We start from the raw sequence: 24,417 nt of genomic DNA, 5'->3' as shown, positions 1-24,417 counted from the left end.
CTTCTTCACTACGAACAACAGTCCAGACTGTTCTCCAGACTGACTCCAGCCAGATAAGGAAACAATGTCATGCCCTAGGAATGAGTCTTTCCCAACCGTGTTCAGATAATGCCTCCTACTGGTGGGATTTCACGCCGTGGAACCGGGGCCCAAACACTGAGGATCCGAGTTAAATTCAAAGTGCCCCGCTCCCATTTGACGTTATTTTCACGTGGCTTGGATTCTCAATCATATAAATAGCAGTCTAGGAATTTTCCAGCCAGAGGAATCAGCATGAGCAGAAATAGGTTTCAGCCAATTCACTGGGAGCCAAGTCTCCGATTGTGGAATTTCATGCAGGCTTTTCCTTTGCAGCTTAAGACGTTTCGCTATTTTGCCTTAAGATCTGAAAGATGCATTTTGGATCCCCTGGAGCTGACGAGTGTCAGAGATGTGAGCCGAATTTTAGGATTTGGGCTATTTGAAATTTATATGGAAAAGTTTAGGGAGCATTTGAATTTTGAGTGACAGACAAAATGAGAATGGTCCTCACCGTTTCTTTCCCAGGCGATGAGAGCAACCTCTCGATTAGTATCTCTGCCTTTGCCCTCATGCCCACCCCTATCTTCGACCCTAATAATGACTAATATTTTAATTTCTTACCTTCTTGCACAGTATTTATTTTGGAAAACGATTTTTTGAGAAATAATACTTAACTCTGTTTCGCAAAGCATATTGTTTCCACGGAAAACTAGTCCCTTAAGATATTCCATAAAAACAAAAGGGTTTAAGACTTGTACAGGTCTCAGGGTCAGTGCATTCCAAAGCTGAGTATTCCAAAGTCTGAACCCAGACTTTCTGACTACAAACTCCACATGCTTAACCATTGTGTGGACCACCTGGAAGAGAATATTTGGGTCCTCTGCTAATGGATATTTCTTCCTGACCAAGTTCTAGTAGGGTTTTTTTCCTCTTTATTAGGTTGCCTTTAAGATGTACTTGGGGATTACACCCAGTGTGACCTGTAACAATTCAAGCAGAACTGAATTTTCCCTGATCCTAGACAAGAATCCGCTGGTGGAGTTTGTGGAAGAGCTCCCTGCCGGGCGATCCTCTCTGTGCTACTGCAATTTACTCTGTGGGATTATCAGAGGTGCCCTGGAAATGGTAAATCACATATTTCATTTTGCCAGGTATATTCGTTATCTAGTGCTGTGTAACAAATTACCCCCCAATACAACTGCTTAAAACAACAAATATTTATTATCTCACACAGTTTCTAAGAATCAGAAATCTGGGAGTCTTGCTATGTAGGTTGTGGCTAAGAGCCTTTCAGAGCCTAATATCCATGCAGTCCAGCCGTTGGTCATGGCTGCAGTGGTGGAGACTTGACTGAGGCTAGAGAATCCACCTCCACACTTACTCACATGGCCTCAATGCATTGCTGACAGTGGGCTAGAGGCTCCATGAAATTCCTTGCCACATGGGCCCCTTGGTAGATCTAGTCACAGCAGGTGCTGCCAAGCCTGGTATACTGTGGGAGGGAACTACCCAAGGGTGTGAATAACAGGAGGCGGAGATCATTGTGATCTGTTTTGGAGACTGGCTTCCATACCTGACTATTCATCGACTTAACAAAGACAGTAATCAGCATCTGTTCAAAGGCACTGAGCATACAAGATGAGTAAGACATAGTTGCTGCCCTTTGAGAGTTTCTGTGCAGCAGAGAAGTCAGATGTGTAAAGAAGTGTCGATGATGGCTGGGTTGGCGTGGGTGGTGGGGCACAGATGACTTCCTAGAGAAACTCTGGGCTAGCATGTGAAGGATAAATAAGAATTAGGGGAAGGAAGGCCTTAGGATGAGGAGAGCAGGGGAAAATCATTTCCAGGTAAAATGAGTACCATGTTCAAAGGCACGAAAAGAATGTTTCATGCAAGGAGCAAGGAACCTTCCTTTCAATAGTGTGTGAGGAAGTCAGCCTTTTTAAACTAGTAAGACTGTTACAGGCCTTCTGTTTTTATAAATATTCAAAAGACTTCTGGGTTTTAAATGTATTCCTATTAGGGTTCAGTTTAGTTTTCCTTTGAATGTGATTGTAGGTGTGATATAATTATATATATATATGTATATATATATATATATATACATATATATATATATTTAAAAAAAGGAACAAGGAACTTGAATTAGTTCAGTATGGATGGCATGTAGATTGAGGGAGATAATGTCAGGAAAAAGGAGGTTTAACTTCTTCACAGAGGCCTGACTTTTAGAAAGTGGTGGGAGCATTAATATGACCCAAGTTGGGAATTAGGCTTTTGTAACGAAAGCCGCAAAGACCTATTAGAGGTTGATAAACAAGGGAATGATATTTTGAGATTTGTGGTTTAGAAATTTCATTCCTTTGTCGTCAAAGCAGAAGTGTACAGTAGAGTAGGATGCTGGAGGGAAGAAGAGGGCAGTTGGGAAGTTGTTGATGGTAACGTCAAGAAAAACCAGAATAAAGCCCTGACAGTAGGAATGGATTTGAACAACATTAAGAAAGCAGAATAGTAATTAATTAGACTGAAGACTAGGATATCAGTTGACTGAAAGAGACAAGATTGGGAAGAAGAGTCAGGAATTATTCAGGGTTCTGAGCAACCTGTAAGGATGGTTGTACTATTGACCAAGAGAGTAAACCAAGTACAGTGGGGTTAGGAGACACAAAGTGAGGAGTTCAGCTTGGGAGGTTCTAGGTTTGAGGCCTCTAACACACAGGCAAGTGATGATATCCAATAAGCAGCTATTACACATGTCTGGAAGCCACAGAGAGATGTGGGCTGAGGAGGTTTTGGGACTGTCAAAAGCGTGTAGGGAGTGTATAGAGGAAGAAGGAAAAGGAGTCACAGGTGGAACCCTAGGAAGTGATAACACGTAATGAGTAAGTTGAAGAGAGAATACAAAGGCTGCAAAGGGTACCAAGAAGGAGTAATCAAAGGTGAGAAAAATGCAAGGACAGAATGGAGTCAGAAACAAAGGAGGAGAATATTTCAAGAAAAGGGATAGAGTCACAAGATCAAGGACAGCAGAGAGGTGAAGCAAAACAAGACCTGAGAAATATTCAAAACAGGCAGGGACCCAAATGTCAGGAAGGACCTTAGTAAAAGCTGGTTTGGGAAAGTGAAGGAAGAAGAACACCATCTGTCAAAGACTGTAGAGCCAAAGGCAGCTTAGAAAGAGGTAACAGTCCACAATGTCTCATTTTTCCAGAAGCTTAGTTATTAAGAGTGGTGGGACCAGAGAGTAGCCAAAGACTCGACATGTGTTGACCCACCCAATAATGAGACATTCATGTAATTTTTCAATTACTGCTGATAATTAGAGGAAGGACATAATAACAGGGAATCCAACAGAATACAAGAATTGAAATCATGTTTTATTCACATAGATCTTGCATGTTTCTATCCTACCAATTTTTAAAGATTGCCTTATAATCCAGAAATCTCAAGAAAGGGGAAGGGAAATATTCCCTTATAAGCAAAGGGATGATCCATAAAACAAAGGCAAAAATAGGATAAAGAATTCTCCAGCTTTCATTGATAACAGTTGATTCTATGTGCTATATGACAAACATATCAGACCTCATGCGGCCTCCAATATCCAAATAGCTTCAACATAGCCTCCTTGTTCATTTTAATTGACCTTCTGTTAAATTTTGACAAAAAACAAAAAAGATCTCATGGAGTGGGGGGAAATGACAGTAAATATAACTTCTGTATTTCAATTGCCTATTAAACTCAGGTTTTATCACTTATAATTATTATTTGTTTTACCAACCAAGTACTTTTGCTTAGTTATCTTACTTATCCCAATGACGTAAAATAGCTGAACAGACACTCTACTGAGGGTAGTAGGTAGCAATATGCTGCTCTTATGTGAATGCATTTTAATGAATAGGGAAGTAAACCCTGTGGGATTACGTCAATGTATGGGAAGTGGGAAATGCTTTACAGAGGGAAAGAAGGGCTGGATATCAAATATTCATGTCTGTAATTTCTATCATTAATTTTATATTTATAATTTATTTAGCTGATGCTTTTTCAAAGCTCTCAAAGCCATAAGTGATTCCTAAATGTTGTTAGGACAAATGATTATGTTATTTAGCTGATGACAGAATGATTGATTGCAAGTCACTGGGAAAGAAATTGTTTAAGAATCCATTTATCCTCAGAAATTCTGTCTGACAAGGCACATTGGATCAAGGCTATCTTTCAGTTGGGAATTTGTGTTCTTCTTGAGATGGACCCATAGTTCAGCTCTGCGCTGTGAGCAAGAGTGGGCTCATCTCTCTGGGCTTGCCCCCAGAGGCATTCAGGTTGGGCCCGGCCTGGGCCCCCCTTCTCTCTGTGGACTCACACCACAGAGCTGCCACTGGGTCAGAACGTGTCTGGAGGACACATTGCAAAGGGCCCTTCATCTCTCAGAGCAAGCTCTTTTTTATCATTCCTAAAGGAAAGTCAGCCCCTTCTAGGGTAAGTAAAGCTGAAAGCAGAGACAAATTTAGAGAGGTTGTTTTTGTTTGTTTGTTTGTTTTAAAAAATTAAATGATGCAGGCCTGGTTTATTTTTTATTTTTTCCCTTTCCTAGGTTCATTTGGCTGCTGATGTTACATTCTTGCAAGACACACTGAAAGGCGACCGTGTGACAGAAATAGGAATAACATTTCTGAAAAAGCTAGATGAGAAAAAATACAGACGGAAAAAATGAAGAATTGCATGCAAAATGCCACAGGGTGGCCAGTTGAGGAGTAATATTATCTAAATATATAGAGCCATAGAAATTTTGAATTGTTTAATAATGGCATGGGCTTTAAATGGTTTATATATCAGTCAGAAATTTGAAGTGCAGAGCACTAGGATTTAAGGCTGTTTTTTTTCCTTTGCTTATAGATTACACGTTTTCAATCTTATTTCCATAAGATTTCATATACAAATAAGATAGCATACATGAATTCCACATATCATATGTGCATCCTAACAGAGTCCACTTATTTCATTTATTTATGATAATGAAAAACAAAGCATACCAACTGCACAGTTGGTATATTTATCCATTCTTATTGGAAAAATAGATGAAATGATACAATATAGAGTTCACTATATGTAGACAACTTCTAGATACCATATATTACATTCTCTATAGAAATAGTGCCATTTATAACACTTTTCCATATTTTTGAGTAACTATGGATATGATTTCTCTTATATATTGGCTCGGGTTATCACTTCAGCCTCCTAAAGCTGCTCTCCCTTGATTTATAACTACCAAGGCAAGCTGTTTATTTGTATGCTAATTCTGAAATATTTTAAAATAGTATTTAATTTTAATTCATGTAAATTTTAGATAATATTGACCAAATGTCTTCCTTTTCTTATGAAACATTGCTGATGGGCAGGCCAGGAAACCTCTAAAATGAGAGGTAAATAATATTTTTTGAAAATACTTTCTTACCCCAAAGCTTATTCAGTTAGAATTTCTGCTATCATTTTTTATTCCCTAAAAAACCTTACAAAGCATAGTTTGTGACCAGAACATATTTAAAATTTAAAATGTACTGGATTAAATAAACAATAATCTTTACCAGACCATCAGCATACGCAGGTAGCCTCTATGGCAGTCCAGGATCTACTGGACTCTGCAGAAAACTGAAATTCCAAGTACATTAGAATTAGTGTGGGTCCATCAGTTAAAACTAGCATAAAGGATATGATCGTGGTAGACCTCAACAAGGACTCAGGAGCCTGAAGAGACAGTCCCAGGTCTATTTCTAGTGGATTCAGCTGATCCTAACTAATGGCTCATCTCGGGCCAGGCACATAAAAGATTACGTGCTCTCTCTCATCTATACAATGACACCATTGAATGTGATAAATATCTAATTATATAAATGGCTTTAAATGACATCAGGAACCACTGAAATTCCACATTTTTGGATTTTGAAGACATTAGGAAATTATTTGTTCCCTACCTACTCAGCTATCTCTTCAAAAGGACATCGAGGTTGGTATTAAGAACCAAATAGCATCACTGGGGCAGTTGCAGCAACCATGGAGGGAACTTCAAACCAGTTCCACAGAAGACCAAGAGTAGAGTCTCGAAGAAGACTACTACCTGACGTCAGAAGGGATATCACAATGCCATGTATTTTAAACTGATGCCTCCAGAAGAATGTTTGCCTGCCATTCATCCCAAAAATTCTTTTTGGGATATTTCCATCTTCTGTTCCTCTTTCTCCTTTATAGTACACTCACCCCTCCAGGAACCCAAAATACTCATGTCTAAGGGCCTTCCTCTTAAATCAGTACCCAACTAACCTTTTGTAAAAGTTCCATGCTCTGGAATATTCTCTAACCTGACTATATCGTGCTCTCCTTTCTTTCCTGACCCAGCCATCCAAACTGCCTTGGCGCTCTGTCTTCATTGCCCACCCACCTGAGGACAGGTGAATCTGATGCTCTCAATGATGTGGAGTGTCAGAACTGGTGAGGGTTTTGGGATAAGGCTTGTTCTCCTTCCTCTTTCTTCCCCTCATCTTAGAGTGGGAGACACCAGTCTTTGGGATTGAATTTGTGGTATGAACAGTGACCTATTTAACTGAGAGAATAGTCCTCCCTTATCCACAGAGGATATGTTCCAAGACCCCCAGTGGATGCCTGAAGCCACAGATAGTACTAAACCCTATATATACTATGTTTTTCCTATATATACATAGCTGCAATAAAGTTTAATTTATAAATTAGGCACAGTAAGAGATTTATAATAATAATAACAAAATAAAACAATAACAACATACTATAATAAAAGTTATATAAATGTCGGATTTCTCTTTTTCAAAATATCTTACTGTACTATACTCACCTTTCTGTGATGATGTGTGATGATAAAATGCCTATATGATGAGATAACATGAAGTGACTGATGGAGGCATTTCGATGGAGAGTTAGGTTACTATGGACCTTCTGACCAGAAGTCAGAAGGAGAATCATCTGCTTTCAGACTGTGGTTGACTGGAAAGCAAAATTGCACGTGAGGAGAGACTACTGTATTCACTAGGTGCTCTACCCTGAGGAAAGTTAAGAATCTAAAAATACTGTTAGAAGTAGAGCCACATATATAAATTTTCTAATAGCCACACTCAAAAAGTAAGAATGAGGGATGCCTGGGTAGTTCAGTTGGTTGAGCATCCAGCTTTTGGTTTGGCTCATGTCATGATCTCTCAAGGATCTCGTGGGATTGATCCTTGGTCCATGCTCAGCACTGAACCTTCTGATGATTCTCTTTGTCTCCCTCTGCCTCCCCCTGCTCTCTCTCTCTCTTAAATAAATAAATAAATAAATAAATAAATAAATAAATAAATTCTTTTTAAAAAAGGTCAAAAGGAGTAGGGAACACCAATTTTAATAATATACTTTATTTACACTATGTATCCAACATTTTATAAGTGGACTAATTATCCAAAGTATTATTATTTCAACATTTAGTCAATATAAAAATTATTGAGGCCATTTACATCTTTTACATCACATCCTTGCTTGAAATGTCTTTAAACTGTAGTGTGTATTTCATACTTTTAGCACATCTCAATTCAATGCTAAATGTTCAAAGCTTCCAGTAGTCCTACCAAAACAACAAATCTGTGTTTGGTGTTGTTTAATAGCTTCAATTTTTAAATTTAAATGAACTTAAATTAAAAATTCATTTCCTCAGTCACACATCATATTTTAAGTGTTCAATAGCCACAAGCAGCTAGTGGCTACTCTAATGTACAGCACAAATTCCCAAAGACCTACCGGGTCTCCTTGAGCTTAGACACAAAGAGTTAAGGGGGAGGATTCAGTTTAATAGAGAGGGAGAAAGGAAAAGGTAAGAAAGACCATCCGAGATCAATGAAATGCTGAATGGTGACCCATAAAAACAGAAAAGTTTCTATGTAAAGATTTCATACTCCAGAAAGGTTGCACACTGTCCTCTGGCTTCCAAGTATATTTTCACTCTCTTGGTGTGAAGCTGAGTCTTTCTAATAATGTCTTTGTGGAAGTTGCACAGTGTAACTACAGAGTTACACCACATTTTTATTTCATAAAAGCCTTCACTCTAAACCCTAAACCTTGAATAATGCAGAGATTTTTTTTTTTTTAATTGTCTTGGCAAAGCCAAAAGGGAAGAAAAATTCCGGTCAGAGAGAGAGTTTATTGCTATTCAAACAACATCACCAGATTGCTACCTGAGCCATTTACAGGGAAGACCTACTGTGGTTCCTATTCAATAAAGTTTCGGGAATCAGAAATACTCCCCTCAACAGCCTACATACTTGCTTATTGTCTTCTCACATCCCTTAGGTTCATCCGTTAGTTACTAGAAGCTTGGATCTCTTTAGCATTTGGAATGGGCTATTATGAATAAGTGGAAAGTTCCCTTTACTCTCTGTTTATGAAGGACTAAAGTAGAAATATGGAAAACCAGATGCATGAAGTGAGAGAACGACATTAAAACTCTTGTAACCAAAGAGGCCACTTTCATCAAGAGCTACTAAATATTAACTAACACAGTCAACATCGAAAGAGATAATATTATTCACTGTTAAGGGCCTGTCGGGTGGGACTGTAGACTCTGAGTGATTGCTATATTTCACAGCCTTGGAGGCTAATTAAATCCTCCTCATTAACACTGAAGTCCGTGATGAAGGTAACCTCTCAACCCCAGAAACTTAGTGGGACAAACATTTTCTTCTTTAAAAAGAGAGCCAAGCTTTGTTTATTCTGTTGGTTGCATATTAAAAAAAATTCTGTCCAGTTGTACTTCTTCATTCTGATAAACCTTCCAGAACTTCAGCTGGACATGACCAGTGGTTGACCAACAGTGGCTATGGCAAATAAGCAGACAGAGGGAAAGGGGATGTGGAAGTATAATGTATCAGTCTGTAATTTGAGAAGGAGACACCCAGTTCTTACTCAATCAGCAACAAGTCACCCTACAAACGAGAATAAGGCACAGCCACAGCAATCATTAGCCAAACTTTCTTTTTCAAGTGTTTCACTAAGAAAGGAAGAGCTAAACAAAACATATCAGAAGTTGGAAATCCTTCACTAAAAACAGATAAGAAATAAATGTCCTAGGATAATTCCTTGTTCTCCCTCAAACTCTGTCTTTCCCAGTTAAATTTTTGTTTTTCTTCTTTTGGTTTCTTTTGTCTTCCGTTTTTTCTTCTTGGAGCTCTGTTACCACTACCTATGCTTCTTTTTCTTTTTCCCAAAGATTCTTCCTGCATCTCCTTTACTTCGTCCTTTATTGCCCCTTCCACTTCTTTTATCTTCATTAAGCTTCATGTAATGGATGTTTGCTGGCTGCCTATATTCTCCACTAATAGACTGATGTTTTTCTGTTCAGCAGCCTGTTATTTTTATTTATTTATTTATTTATTTATGATAGTCATCAGAGAGAGAGAGAGAGGCAGAGACACAAGCAGAGAGAGAAGCAGGCTCCATGCACCGGGAGCCCGACATGGGATTCGATCCCGGGTCTCCAGGATAGCGCCCTGGGCCAAAGGCAGGCACCAAACCGCTGTGCCACCCAGGGATTCCCCAGCAGCCTGTTATTTTATTAGGCAACCTATCTTTCAGGAAAAGTCATTGCTATCTCCTGCTCCATTGCTATCACCTGGGCACAGTGGCTCTTTCCCATTTGAAAACCATCACCTTGCCAGTCCGATCTCAGCCAGTCAGGACATGGCATTCCCCAGACCACAATCATTGCTGCTGACAAAGGGCAGAGGACAAGGATGAATGGACTGATAACAGAAAAGTCTGCTTGTTACATGAACTAATAAATTTACTGCATTCTTAGAGCAAGTAGAGTTTTCTGTTATGTAATGCAACAAAGTCCACTGCCTGATAAATAGGCGATAATTTGCAACATAATGGAGAACATCAAAGAGAAAAACTTTAATTTTTTCAAAGATTGTATTTAGAGGGAGAGAAAAGGAGAGAGAGCGAGGGAAAGAGAGAGAGAGAAAGGAGGAAGGGCAGAAGGAGAAGCAGACTCCCCACTGAGCAAGGAGTCCAATGGAGGACTGGATCCTAGGACTCAGGTTCGTGACCTAAGCCGAAGGCAGATGCTTAACCAACTGAGCCACCCAGGTGCCCAAGAATAAGCTTTACTATTACATTTCTTGCATGGTTGAATGCCCAATGAAATAAATTTGGCTATACAATAGCTTTCCTCCTCACAGAAAGGAAAGGATGGCAGGAGAGAGAGACTAGCAACCATGCATGATAGTGCGCATCTACCTAGCATACAAGTCCCAGAAAAGGGAGACCCCATAGGGAGAAGACATTTTGAATCAGTGGTAGCTCTTTAAAAACAAACAAAACTCAGACATTTCAGGTACTTCAACTATTTTTACAGGAAACTCAAAATCCCATCGAATTACCCAAAGATTTCAAAGTCAGAACAATCCTCCCAGAGCCTCCCAGTGGCCTAAATCTTTTAAGCCAGCAGACTACTTGGTGATTTGGCCTTTCTGTGCAGTATGTGAATCACAGGTTTTAATGGCCTAAAAGAGGAAATGCTAATTCCCTGTGGTCTGGATATACTTAACAATAGAAGCACCTGGAAATGCTGTTTTCTTGGTTTTGGATTCAATTAAGATATTTATCTGGTGCTAGGTACACAATTATGTGGTGTGTCACTTAATTTTCATAACAATCTGCAAGACATTAGGTTGGTAACAAAGACAAAGAGTTCAGTATGAAACTAAAAAGGAGCTGGTGCTTTAAGTACATTAAGACCAGGCTGATGAGTGGAGGGAGATGACAATGGCTCCAGAGTATCTCCTGTCTCACTTGGGAGGCTGACTGGGGGACCACAAGAAGAGGAGGCAGCTTAGGAAGAAGCTAATAAGCTGTGAATATTTTGAGTTTGAGGTGACTTTGAAACATCCCAACAACCACAGAAGCTCAGAAAAGAGGCCTGGACTGAAGATGGGCTTTGGAGTCATGGGTACATGGATAATAGTTAAAGTAATGGATGTGGATGGCAACATCTGGGGCATGAAGAGCATGGACTTCAGGAAATACAAGGAACAAAGAATCTGGACAAACACCACCATTGAAGAGGCAGCAGGGAAAGAAGAGCACAAGTGAGGCTGAACTTGCCGTCACAGATGGAGATGAGAGAACCTGATGACATGAAAGTGGTCAGAGGCATTAGAGGCCAGAGAAGAGCCAAGAAAGGCCAGAAAAGGAACATTCTGTTTGATAAGGAGAGGGTCTCTGTCTCAGAGCAATTTCAGGACAGAGACAGCAATTTCATGGAGATAGCAGACTCATCACAGTGGAGTGCAGAGACAGCAGGAGGAGAGATGCTTTGTGACTATCCTGAGATGATTCCTGGGACTTGATTGCAAATGGAAAGAGATGGAGGATACCTGGGTAATGTTGAGTGGTTGTTTGCTCTTTTATTTTTATTTTTGTTTTTAAAGAATGCAGGCATTTGAAGATACAAGAGAGAGGGACCGACTGAGGAAGCAAGACTCTGGGGACACAGAAGGGGTCAGGATCCAGATCAATAAAGTTTGACTCTGAGCTGCACAATAACCACCCCAACCCCTGAGAAAAGAGCGAACAAGGTGGAGAGGGCTGGCATGATTGGGGTTGGGATAGGAGACATCAGGGGAAGACCTTGACAGAGCCCATCACCTGGGGCCTCAATCTTCCCTGTGAAGCAAGTTTCAGCGTCTTTGTGGAGATGGAGGTGGAGGGAAGCCAGAGGAGGTTACCTTGTGCTGTGGGCCATGGCTCACGCTCTCCCATTCACACCCAGAGAGAGAAAATAGCCCAGCCTTTGGGTTGAGCGATCAAATACATGCCTGGGGAGAAAATATAGATCACCTTTACCTCTGTGCTCCACCCTCACACCGACACAGGCGGATAGCATCCTGACGGGAGGTGCTTACCTGAGACTCCACTTGGATCACAGGCGGGATTTCCTCTGCCTCCAAAAGAAAGAGAGAGATCTGGTTGCAGGCCCTCTTAGAGAGCTCCTCCATGCAGCAACTACATTTGTAGCTTCAAAGTTGCCTCAGTTACCCCTGTATTCTGAAACTGCTGATGGTACACACGGAGAAATGACCCCTCAGGCCAACCACAGAAAGCCCCCAAACCGGACTACCAAGATTGTAAGGTGATTTTCTCAAAGATGTAAAGGAAATGACATTATTTCCCTTTGGGGAAGATTTTCCAAGAGTTCATAGAGAATCTTGTGGAAAGCTAACAAATGCCACTATAGGAGGGGTGGAACACCCAGGGAAAGCAGCACAAAAGCTGGAACTAATAAGTAAACATGTCCATAGACATAATTTTTACTGCTGCAGACACATAAAACCAACAGGAAGAGGCAAATCCCCTCCTCTACAGTCAGTGGAAACTAACCTGTGACTGTTTTGTGGCCACCTAGGGCATTCCTGACAGTCGGGAAAAGCTCCAGGTCTAAACAGTACACTTTTCAACACCCTTGGGAGGTGAAAAACGGGCCTGTTAAGCTCTCCTGCACACATGCTGGAAGGGGTCCCTCTGGAGGGTGTCAAGTCTAAATGAATGCATGAGAGGTAAGGAGCCCCAAAATCAGTTGCTTGAGTTTAGACAGTTCAAGGGGCAGTTCTTTGCCAAGAATCCAACTACTCCTGGCCCGGTAGTTGATTAAGATGGTGTTTCTGTGCATGGACGGGGCCAGCTGTCTCTTGGCAAAGATGTGTACTCCATAATCTAAAGTTAAATATAGTTGAACACAGTTGAACTAAGTCTTGATGATGTGTCTCGTAGCTACCTGCTAGAGGCAGAAATATTTGCAGCAGATTTGGCTAGGTGGCAGGGAGAGAGACCACACAATAACTCAAAAAGTTCTTTTCCAGTTCTGGGATGATGGACTTTATAGAAAAAGCCATAAAGATAGAAGTTTAGGGCCAAACATGGTCTTGGAGATATTTAAAGTGTACCACTTTTTTACATTAATAAGGTTGCTGAGAACTGAAAGGTTGATAATGTTGTCATTTTCAACAGAGAAAGACCCCAGGAAAGAGCAAATTGGATAAATAAATAATAGCATGTGGAATTGCTTATTCTGATAGAGGACAGGCATGTCCTAGTTCCCACTGCCTCGTCAGAGACCTTAACTCTGTCACCCTCCCATCTTCACTTCCACTTGGCTCCTTCTCATAAACCTAAAAATACACTCAAGACTCTACTGTCCTGGAAAAACATTCTCTTAACACTGCTTCCCTTCTTCTACTGGCAAATTTTAAGAAAATATGAGGTAGCAAGAAAATGTTCTATGGTCTGAATATTTGCCTCCCCCTCAAATTTCGTATGTTGAAGCCCCAATCCCCAAAAGGATAGTATTTGGAGGTGGGATGTGATTGGGGTTACATTAGGCCTTGAGGGTGGAGCCCTCATCATGGGATTAATGATCTTAGAAAAAGAGAAAGAGATCCAAGATCTCTCTGCCCCCTCCATGGGAGGGTGCAACAGGGCAGACACCAGCAAACCCATGTCTGGGGAGGGTCCTCCCCAGACATTGATGCTGCTAGCATCTTGATCTTGAACATCCCCGCCTTCAGAATGGTGAGAAATAAATGTCTGCTGTTGTGTAAGCCACCAAGTCTGTGCGATTTTGTTCCAGCAGAACCAAGTCACCTAAGAAAGAGTGCCAGCTTTGAAAGTATATAATTCTATGTTAAAATACTGACTAGCGCTTACTTTAAATTTCTCTAGTCTGGCTCTTCTCTTGTGTTTCAGCTGGCTATTGATTATAAGTCTCTCTCATTCCTCTCCAGTTCTGCTTTCTTTCCCTAATTTTGCTACATGCAGGCTCCATGGTTGGCACTTTGCTCAAGGCAGACGTTCCCCCCTGGGTAGTACAACTGACACAGAAAACCTCTCCTCTCTCCTCTCTGCACACATCTGCTCCTATTCCCTGCACCACTTACATGTCCCAGAAGCATGTATTTGGTGTGTCCCAAAGACAGCTCATTATGTCCTCTCCCTGCAAAACCTCTTTTTCCTCCATCACTCTATGCCCTAGATAACTGTCCCCATTGTTAAAACTAAAAGCCTCGTATTAATTTCTGACTCTTCCTTCCCTGTAACCCCGACATCTTATCTGTCATCAAGGTCTTTTAATTCTACACCCCAAACTTCTGATCTTTCTTTTCCCCTTAGCTCAGGGCCACATCTATACTCTTTAAATTGCTTTCTGATGTGAATTTTCATGTCTATTTCTCTCGACTCCAGAGTCAAGTGATCTCTATAATATACAAATCAGATACTGATGCAGCCACACTGCCAATCTCTGTTTTCCTGCCTACGGGATATAGCTTCCAGTACATACTATACTCCTTATCCATCAGGGGAAGTCTAGCTCCACCTCCCACATATGTCCCCTACTCAATGGAGACTATCCTAAATGGCCCATCTAGCCCCTGCCCCGGACCTGAGTGAATTGCCCACTAATTTCTGGTCTCTTTAGTACCTTTTATATATCTTTACCCTATATGCTGAGTATCTTCCTACATGCTCCTCCCTTCCCCCCAGTTAGTCTGTGAGTTCTTCTTTGGCAAAGAGCACATCTTATTTATTTTCCCAGCACATGGCACAGTCCCTGAAAATCAACACTTACTAATATTTTTTGAGTGACAAATATATAAAGTGAATGAATGAATGAATAAGATGATAACTTATAGGTCTTATTGACCCATTTTGGAAGATTGCACTCTATTTTGTCTTCTTCCTGTGGCCTTCTATTGTTAATGTCAAATTTTTGGGAAAGTTTCTCTGAAACATCAATATGAAGTACATGGAATGTGTCTGTGTAATCACAGACTCCTTTAGCCATGAGGATTCCTAGGGTGCCTTGACTGATCATGCATAGAACTATGACTCTGCTTTGCTCAAGAAGGTGGACATAGGCAGGAGACCATAACTTCACTGCATATTTGCTCTGCCTCTTAATTTTCTGGTGTGACAAGAGCCTCCATGAAAAGTAGGGTGAATGTTCTTTATTCTCCTTGTCCTTTAGCTCCCTCAAGGGTTCATTTTCTCAAGGTAACTGCCCTAAAATTACAAACCATATGGTCTATAATAGAATGAAAGTATACACATTATCAAAAGAGATTTTTTTCACCTTCATAGGTAAGTTGAGGTAATCTTAAAGGAAAGTAAAAGTGCTTATTATATCCCCAAGTCTTGCTAAATAATACTCCTGTCCCTTCTCTAAATGTCTCTTGAGTCAAATTTCTGTTTTCCCTACACAGTACCACTGCCCTAGTTTTCAGCCTATCACCACAGCAGTGATTCTCTCATTCTGTGCTCCCTGAAAACCCACCATTATTTTCTTCATTATGTTATGTGTGAGAGTGGTGTGGTATATTTAGGATATTGTCATCTCTTTACAGATATATGTTAAACACTTTTGGAGAAAGACAACATGGTTGTATTTTTCTTTAATAATTCACAAAAAATAGTAATCAAATTTGGAAAAATGTTTATTGTGGATGTCTGCATAAGGCTATTCATATGTATTAATTACAAAATAAAAACAACTAAATGTCTACCTGTAGAGGGCTGATTGAATAAACTATAGTACATCCACATAAAAGAGTACTATACTGCTATGAAAAAGAAATGAGTAACAGCTTATTTATTCTATGGCATGGTGATCTGTAGATTATATTGTCAAGAAATAAAAAGAAAAGGAGAAAAAATGTACATATATATTTTCTGATGGAAGGCTAAATCAAAACCTTTTTTTGTTTTTAAAATATTTTATTTACTTATTTTATTTTAGAGAATGTACATGTGCACATGTGTGAGCAGGGGGAAGAGCAGAGAGGAGGGAGAGGGTGGGAGAAAGACTCTCAAACGGACTCCCCATTGAGCGGGAGCCCCCACGCAGGCAGATTTCACACCCTTAGATCATAACCTGAGCAGGGACCAAGAGTCAAAGGCATAACTGATTGAGCCATCTGGGCCCCCCAGTTAAAAACATTTTTTAAAAGGATACCATTAAGAGAGGGAACAGTATGGAAGCCATAAGGATAAAAGCTAGATTTGTCAAAATACACCTTTTGGGATGATTTGGTTTTGTAACCATGCAATCACTTCACATAATAGTTCAACATTTTAAATTAAAAGCAATTCTTTTTTTTTTTTTTTAAAGATTTTATTTATTTATTCATGATAGTCACAGAGAGAGAGAGAGAGACAGAGACACAGGCAGAGGGAGAAGCAGGCTCCATGCACTGGGAGCCCGATGTGGGATTTGATCCCGGGTCTCCAGGATCGCGCCCTGGGCCAAAGGCAGGCGCCAAACCGCTGCGCCACCCAGGGATCCCTTAAAAGCAATTCTTAAGAAATGAAAGCAAAATAAATAAATGAACCCAAGTACATATTGAGCTAGTGACATTGAAAGCACCAATTCAGGTGATCTTAAACACAGTGATTTGATTGCACAACCTTAGAAGGATATACCTTAAGGACAAAAGGTAGCAGAAAAACAATAAAAATAAAAGTCCTAAACTTCTCTTAGAAAGCAAATCATCTACTGTAATGTTGATATCATTATTTTGAGTCTTTGGATGTGTATTGTGGTATACAGTGATGTAGTAATCCTGTGGCTATTAAGACCTGGGATTTTGGAGATGAGGAAAAGGAGACATAAGGTCAGTTTGATAGAGTTAAATCTAATTTTTAAAAAAGGCTTATAGTCCAGAATTTGAGTTGGAAACTATCAATATAATGTATATTAATCTTAAAAAAATCCAGATATGATACCAAAAACACAGACAACAAAAGTAGTATATCAAAATTAAAAATTCTGTACATTGAAGAACACAATTAACAGGGTGAAAAGGCACTTTATGGAATAGTAGAAAATATTTTCAAATAATGTATCTGATGAGGGGTTAACATTCAGAATAGATAAAGCACTGCTATGGTTCAACAACAAAAAATAAACAACTCAATGAAAAATAAATGGGCAACATTTTTACAAAAAAGATCCACAGATGGCCACATGCAAAGATGCTCAACTTCAAACTGTCAGGATAATGCAAATTAAAACTGCAATGAGATAGCCACCTCACACCCATTAGGATGGCTATAACCAAAAAGCAAACAAAAGAGAAACAAATATGTTGAGGATGTGAAAAAATTTGAATCCTGTGAGTGGGAATGCCGAATGGTGCAGCCTCCATGGAAAACAGTGTGGTAGTTCTTAAAAAGGTTAAACATTGAACTAAAAATATAACTCAGCAAACTCCACTTCTGGGTATATGCCCCAAAGAATCAAAAGCAGAGTCTCAGAGAAATATCTATACACCCAGGCTTACAGCAGCATTATTCACAATAAACAAATAGTGGAAACAGCCCAAGTGTCCGCCAAAGGATAAATGAATAAGCAAAATGTGGTATATGCTTAAAATGGCATATTATTCAGCCTGAAAAAGAAGGACATTCTGACAGAAGCTACAACGTGGGTGAATCTTGAACACATTTCACTAAGTGAAATAAGCCGGTCACAAAAAATATAGAAACTGCATGATTCCATTTACATGAGGTACCTGGAGTAGTCAAATGCATAGAGACAGAAATGGAATGGAGTTTGCCAGGAGCTGGGGCAAAGGGAGTCTGGGGAGTCATTGTTTAATGAGTACAGAGTTTCAGCTTTGCAAGATGCAGAGAGTTCTGGAGATGGATAGTGGTGATGGTTGCACAACAATGTGAAATACTTAGTACTACTGAATTGTACACTTAAAAATGGTTAAGATGGGGATCCCTGGGTGGCGCAGCGGTTTGGTGCCTGCCTTTGGCCCAGGGTGCGATCCTGGAGACCTGGGATCGAATCCCACGTCGGGCTCCCGGTGCATGGAGCCTGCTTCTCCCTCTGCCTGTGTCTCTGCCTCTCTCTCTCTCTCTCTCTGTGTGTGACTATCATAAAAATAAAAATAAAAATAAATTTAAAAAAAAATTAAAAAAATGGTTAAGGTGGGGGCACCTGCGTGACTCAGTCGGTGAAGCGTCTGCTTGTAGTTCAGGTCATGATCCCAGAGTCTCAGGATCAAGCTCCAAATCGGGCTTCCTGCTCAGTAGGGAGCCTGCTTCTCCCTCTCTTACCTGCTCAGTGCTCTCTCACTCTGTTTCTCTTTCTCTCAAATAAACAAAATCTTCTTAAAAAACGATTAAGATGGTAAATTTTATATTATATATATTTTACCACAATTAACAGTTTTAAAAATAATGAATCAAGTGAGTACAATATAGAATTGATATTTTTAAAAATAATTTATTTGTTCATTAGAGAGAGAGAAAGAGAGGGACGGAGCATGAGAGGAGGGAGAGGGCAGAGGGAGAAGCAGACTCCCCACTGAGCAGGGAGCCCCATGCGGTTTCTATCCCAGGACCCTGGGGTCATGACTTGAGCCAAAGGCGGATGCTTAACCAACTGAGCCACCAGGTACCTCTCAAAATTTGATATTTTAAAAAGATATTTGGTAGTATATGGACCTTATCTGAATACCAATTCAGACAAGTAATATTTTAGTGTGGTGTCTGGCTGGCTCAGTTGGAAGAGCATATGGCTCTTGATCTCAGGGTCATGAGTGTGAGCCCTACACTGGATGTAGAGATTACTAAAACAAACAAATTAAACAAAGTAATACCTTTATGAAGGATGTGGAAAGGAAAATACTGCCTGGATATTTGATGATATTAGGGAATTATTGTTTTTTAGGCGTGATAATGGTATTGTGGACTTTGCGTTTTGGAGTGGTTTTTGTTTTAGTTTTTGTTTTAACTAAGACTTTGTTTTTTTAAAGAAGCTTTAAGGTTTACAGCAAAATTGAGGGGAAGGTACAGAGCTTTCCCATTAACCCCTTGCTCCCAGGGACACCTGGGTGGCTCAGCGGTTGAACATCTGCTTTTGGCTCAGGTTGTGATCCTGGGGTCCTGGGATCAAATCCCACATCAGGCTCCTAGGGAGCCTGTTTCTCCCTCTGCATGTGTCTCTGCTTCTCTCTGTGTGTCTCTCATGAATAAATAAATAAAATCTTAAAAGAAACACTTGCCCCCAAACACGCACAGCCTTCCCCATTACCAACATTCTCCACCAGGGGGGTGCATTTGTTACAGCTCATGAACCTATACTGACACATCATAATCACCCAGAGTCCATAGTTCACGTTATCACTCACTCACAGTGGTATACATTCTGTGGGTGTTTTAGGTATTCCTTTCTAAGATATACACTTACATATTTACAGATGGAATTGTACGACATTTGGGATGTGCCTCAAAACAATCTGGGACTGAAGGGAAGTTATGTTGGAGTGTAGATAAGATCGGTAATGAACTGATACTTGTTGAAACTGACTTAGGGGTACAAGAGGCCTCCTTACATTATTTTCTCCACTTATGTTTATTCTTGAAACTTCCCCATAATAAACACTTTTTAAAAAAAGATTTTATTTATTTATTCATGAGAGATACACAGAGAGAGCGAGAGAGAGGCAGAAACACAGGCAGAGGGAGAAGCAGGCTCTATGTTGGGAGCCCAACATGGGACTTGATCTCGGGACTCCTGGGCCCAAGGCAGGTGCCAAACCGCGGAGCCACCCAGGAATCCTAATAAACACTTTTTAACAATGTTTGCAATTCTGAAATCTATGTTTATGTATAGCTCATTATACTATTTTCTTTTTCTCTGTGCTTATGTAAGTTTCCTAATACCAAGTTAAAAAAAAAAAAATCCTTCACCAGAATGATCATCCATATCCAAAGGTATCACCAATTTCCTTACTACCTCTCATCGTCTACAGGGTGAAGTGTAAGTTACCCATGATGAAAACGAAGCCCTCAGTGACCCACCCTCTACCCTGCTTTCCAGCCCTTGCGTACAGGGCAATGCTAACGTAATGTGGTTCCTAAATACACAGCGCTGTTCGTGGCTCTGCCTTTTCACATGGTTTTCCTTCTTCCTGCAATGTTCTTTCCCTGCTTGTACACCTGGCAAAAATTCATCTTCCAAAAACCTCTTCAGGGCTCATGTTCTCTAAAACCTTCCCTTTTCGCCTCTCTCAACTCCTTAGTTTATATCTTGCCTCACTCACATAAATATCTGAGAATGGTCCAGGGCAAATCGTCACTCTACTACTTCTCCAACATGTACAAACACTACTCTTCACACAAATTTCATTACTTTAGAATTATTTGATTATGGGGCTGCCCCCCTCACGAGGCTATAATTGTACAATGGATGCTGGATGCATATTTATTAAATCACACTGGCTCCAGCTTCAAAAATTTTTCAGTGACATTGCCAAGAGAAGGAAAGGCTAAAATGAACAAAAACCTATTCAATAACCAGAGTATTGTTTTTCATACCCTAAATCAATAGAGAAAATACAATAGTCACCAGAACTAATTAAAGAGGTCACTAAAGATTTTGTGTTATCTCAGAACACACACACACACACACACACACACAAATTCTTCTCAACAGACAGATCATATGGCTCCAGTCATACAATTATTTTTGATCACTTCAGAGAACATGGGAAAATCTTTAGTGGAAGGTAATATCATGTAGGATTTCTTCTCTGTAGATATAAGAACCTTATTTGGAGGACCCCTGAAAGGGACTTTGGCGTTGTAAAAGATGTAAAGCACTGATTAGGAACATTGGTAACATTTGCAGATTCTCTCCATACATTTTAATGATTATTTTAGTAATTCTCTTGTTTCTCTTTTCTTTTAAAATTTACCTTTTTAAAAATATTTTATTTATTCATTCATGAGAGACACAGAGAGAGGCAGAGACATGCCCTCTATGAGGGAGAGGTCCATATCCTTCCACTTCCTGATCCCTTGATGGAACTCTGCAATCTAGAAATCCATGTTCTTCCATCTGAGGAAAATTTATTGAATTATTTCTTAGATGATATCTTATTCTATTCTACCTATTTCCCTTGCTTTCTCCTGGAATCTTCTTAGTAGGATGATAGATCTCCTAAAGGAGTGTTCTAATTTTCTTTACTTTTCTCTCTTTCCCATCTCTTTATCTTAATCCTTTACTTCCTGGAAGATTTCCTCCCAGTGTATCCTCCAATCCTTCTATTGAATTTTTAATTTCTGCTATCATGCTAATCTCCAAGGACTCTTTTGTTTTCTAAATTTTTTTTAATACTATTCTATTCTTGTTTCATATATGTAATGTCTCCTCTTATACCTCTAAAATCATTATGGTGGTTTTTTTTTTAAGTTTTCTTAGAAGAATATAATTTCGGGGCACCTGGATGGCTCAGTCATTTATTTGGGTGTTCAACTCTTGGTTTCAGCTCAGGTCATGATATTGGGTTCATGGGACTGTCCCCGCATCAGGCTCTGAGCTCAGAATCTTGTCTGCTTGTCCCTCTTCATGCCCCTCTAAACCTCCTCCAACTTGCTTGCACATGCACACACCCTCTCTCTTTCTAAAATAAATAAATAAAACCTAAAAAAATGTGTACAATTTTTTTCTTCCAAGCAGCCTTTTCCAACAAGCCTTTGTTTTGACTTCTTTTTTACTTCTTTCAAATCTCTGAAGCTCCCTGGTTGTCCACTCAAATCAGATAAAATACAAACTTTGGTAGAGTTTGTTGATTATGGACTTCAATATAGGATAATAAGTTGGGGAATTTAAATGTGAATCTCAAAATGGGTTGTTTTATTGAAATCTCTTTTCTTAGGTGGTTAGATTTACTAGATATGGCTCCTCTGACCTACAGCCTGGAGAATAAAGGCCTGAAAGCCAGCGTTCTGGGAGCCAGGTTGGGTAAGAAGGTTGGGGAAATAAAAATTCAGTATGCACATTTTAACTTAATTTCCATTTGTTCAATATAATGTCCCCGCCTGCAACTAGCCAAGTGTTCCTTAGTTCAGAAATCTTTTTGAAAAACCGTATGAAGAGATTGAAATTCCCATCTTTCTCTAGGGTACAGAGAAGCAGTTGCCAAGCCACTTGGGATAGGGGCAGAGACCTGAGGGACCAATTCTTCTTAAACAAGCTTTCAGCCAATGCTGTTTTTAGCCCCCATACCACCCGCATTTCCAGAGGAGACTGGTGCTGCTGATTGCTAAGCTTTTTTTTTTTTTTTGAAGGTTTCAAATGTACTTTATTTCTTAAATCATGCCATATTTTAGTGGGTGCACAGTGTTTCACTTGGCATCAATTATGAGTTGGTTTTGAAACAATTCATTATTACACCAGCTGGGATTACTGATCCCTCCATTCCTTTAGGGGTGACTCTGCCAACAGGGGACAGGTTCCATTCTATCCCAATTTGTGTTGCTGTATATGCCCATACAGCAATAGAGAAAGTGGCTCCACTAGCTAATACAACATTACCATATTTGTCATGGAAATCAGGTGCCCATTTCTGGTGACTGCCTTGCCATTGTTTGTGGAATGCTTTGAACTCGGGAAGATTTTGAGCCTTTCTGGCCATGGGAAACATCCTGAAGCTGAAGGCAGAAATGACGCAACTGCGGTTACTGCTTTGCTACAGCTTCGTGCCAAGTACCCTTGCAAAGAGCCCTGAAACACAAAATGATTCCCGAGCTTTTAAAGAAAAGTCTCATGGCACAATCATATCATTTTTTATCTTTCTCCAGTTCTGTCTTGGGATTTAGATTTCTCAAGCCCATTAGAAAAATTATCATTTACCATCTGCTTTCCAAATTCCAAAAATTGTCTTGCTTTCTCTTCTCCTCTTCTCTACTTGCTTTGTGATGTGAAAAAAAAAAAATCCCTTTGCTTTGTTTTATTGTGGTTGAACATGTACTTTCAAACCAACAATTTCCTTTAAAGAATTTATTTACTGGGATCCCTGGGTGGCGCAGCGGTTTGGCGCCTGCCTTTGGCCCAGGGCGCGATCCTGGAGACCTGGGATCGAGTCCCACGTCGGGCTCCCGGTGCATGGAGCCTGCTTCTCTCTCTGCCTCTTTCTCTCTCTCTCTCTCTCTCTCTCTATCATAAATAAATAAAAATTAAAAAAAAAAGAATTTATTTACTTATTCATGACACACAGAGAGAGGCAGAGACATAGGCAGAGGGAGAAGCAGGTTCCCTGTGGGGATCCTGATGTGGGACTTCATCTCAGGACCCTAGGATCACACCCTGGGCCAAAGGCAGACACTCCATCCTGAGCCACCCAGGCGTGCCTCAGCCCAACCGTTTTAACCAGAAGTACCTCTTTCAGTTGTCTTTCACCACCAATCATCCTTTGACCAAGTCTTAGTGTAAATTATTCAGTCTCAAGTTGGAGGGGGAACATAGAGGATCTGGAATAAATGTTTAGATTTTAAGACAATGAATGACTTTTATAGAGAAAGCTTCATCATGCATCTGCAAGGAGAGGGAGGCAGTTTGCTAGCTGGGATAACTGTGCTTATGAGGCTGGAAAATTGTGGGATTCTGTTGGTATGAACAGTGGCAAACAGACTTAAAGAATGTGGACTGATTTTAAGTTAGTCTTCTTCGATTGCATATGAATTGAATGGGAACAGTCATCTCATCAAGAAATCTTGAGCAGAGGAGCTGGGAGCTGAGAAAGGGGTTCGGACTGTTTTGATTTTTGAGAGGCAAAACATCTGTTTTTGATTTTATGCACTGCCCTCTCTCCAGGCGCTTTTAAGTATCTTTAAAGATACCTAAACACATGATGATCTGGTCTCTGTGAAATAAAGTATGGTTTAATAAATCCAGATTGTATCCATCTACTTGCTTGGACATTTGAAAAAAGTTGCCCCACAGCTTGACCATGTCTCAGACTTGAGTTTATCCAAGTTGCTATTTTTGGATAGACTGTGCAAAGTAAGCCAAATAACAGTTGATTTTCCATCTGCCTCTGATTATCTGAGGTAATGTTTCCCAAACTGTGTTCTGTGGAACATCAAAACCCAAATTGCCAGTGGGTACTCCATGAAAAAAATAACAAATCAATAAAAAGCATTCGTCTTCTAAATTTTCTTTACTATGTATAAGTAAAATATTAAAATATATTTATACAATTGCTTTTCTTATTCTATAATCTGTCCTTAAGAAATGCAGTGCCATACACAAAGACCAACAAATAATATAAGAGATCACCTGAGTTGTGAACACATGGTTTTCAAGTCCAAGAATGATAAGTGCAGATTTATTATATGGTTATATACTGTGTCTCTTAAAATTTTAAGAAACATCTGTCATACTTTATATGTTTTATCTCAAAATATTGAAAACTTGAAATTATTGAAATTTGTTGTTGTTAGTTTTTTTTACTATTTTGTGCATTTGTAAGGTAATCTTTTCTAAAAATCTTCAGAAGG

General features: G+C 39.8%; 3 protein-coding genes across 8 annotated transcripts in view; 1 reads left to right on the top strand and 2 right to left on the bottom strand.

Moving 5' to 3' along the window:
* The window catches only part of CALHM4 (calcium homeostasis modulator family member 4), a 54,969-nt gene extending 49,300 nt beyond the window's left edge, over positions 1 to 5,669 (bottom strand). For both annotated transcript variants that reach the window (XM_025422807.3, XM_025422806.3), the window contains exon 1: positions 5,604 to 5,669. The gene's annotated coding sequence lies outside the window, so the exon portion shown is untranslated. The remainder of the gene's footprint in view (positions 1 to 5,603) is intronic.
* Positions 1 to 6,839, top strand: part of TRAPPC3L (trafficking protein particle complex subunit 3L) — a 64,378-nt gene extending 57,539 nt beyond the window's left edge. For 4 of the 5 annotated variants that reach the window (XM_049114777.1, XM_049114775.1, XM_049114785.1 and 1 more), the window contains 2 exons: positions 961 to 1,146; positions 4,610 to 6,839. In XM_049114777.1, the coding sequence (XP_048970734.1) occupies positions 961 to 1,146; positions 4,610 to 4,729 (306 nt within the window). In that variant the 3' untranslated portion in view covers positions 4,730 to 6,839. Of the gene's footprint in view, positions 1 to 22; positions 433 to 960; positions 1,147 to 4,609 lie in introns of those variants that run through there. The other variant, XM_025422818.3, reaches the window with a different exon arrangement.
* Positions 6,840 to 22,277: 15,438 nt separating this feature from the next.
* Positions 22,278 to 22,576, bottom strand: LOC112643473 (cytochrome c oxidase subunit 7B, mitochondrial-like). Its single transcript, XM_035699329.2, has one exon. It carries the CDS (start codon positions 22,560 to 22,562, stop codon positions 22,278 to 22,280), a length of 285 nt encoding a protein of 94 aa, XP_035555222.1. The 5' UTR covers positions 22,563 to 22,576.
* Between the last annotated feature and the right edge of the window lie 1,841 nt (positions 22,577 to 24,417).

The sequence above is a fragment of the Canis lupus genome, chromosome 1 (genome assembly GCF_003254725.2).
Source record: "Canis lupus dingo isolate Sandy chromosome 1, ASM325472v2, whole genome shotgun sequence".
Classification (NCBI taxonomy): Eukaryota; Metazoa; Chordata; class Mammalia; order Carnivora; family Canidae; genus Canis; species Canis lupus.
Note: the sequence above shows the minus strand (reverse complement) of the source record. Positions and strands in the feature narration are given on the sequence as shown.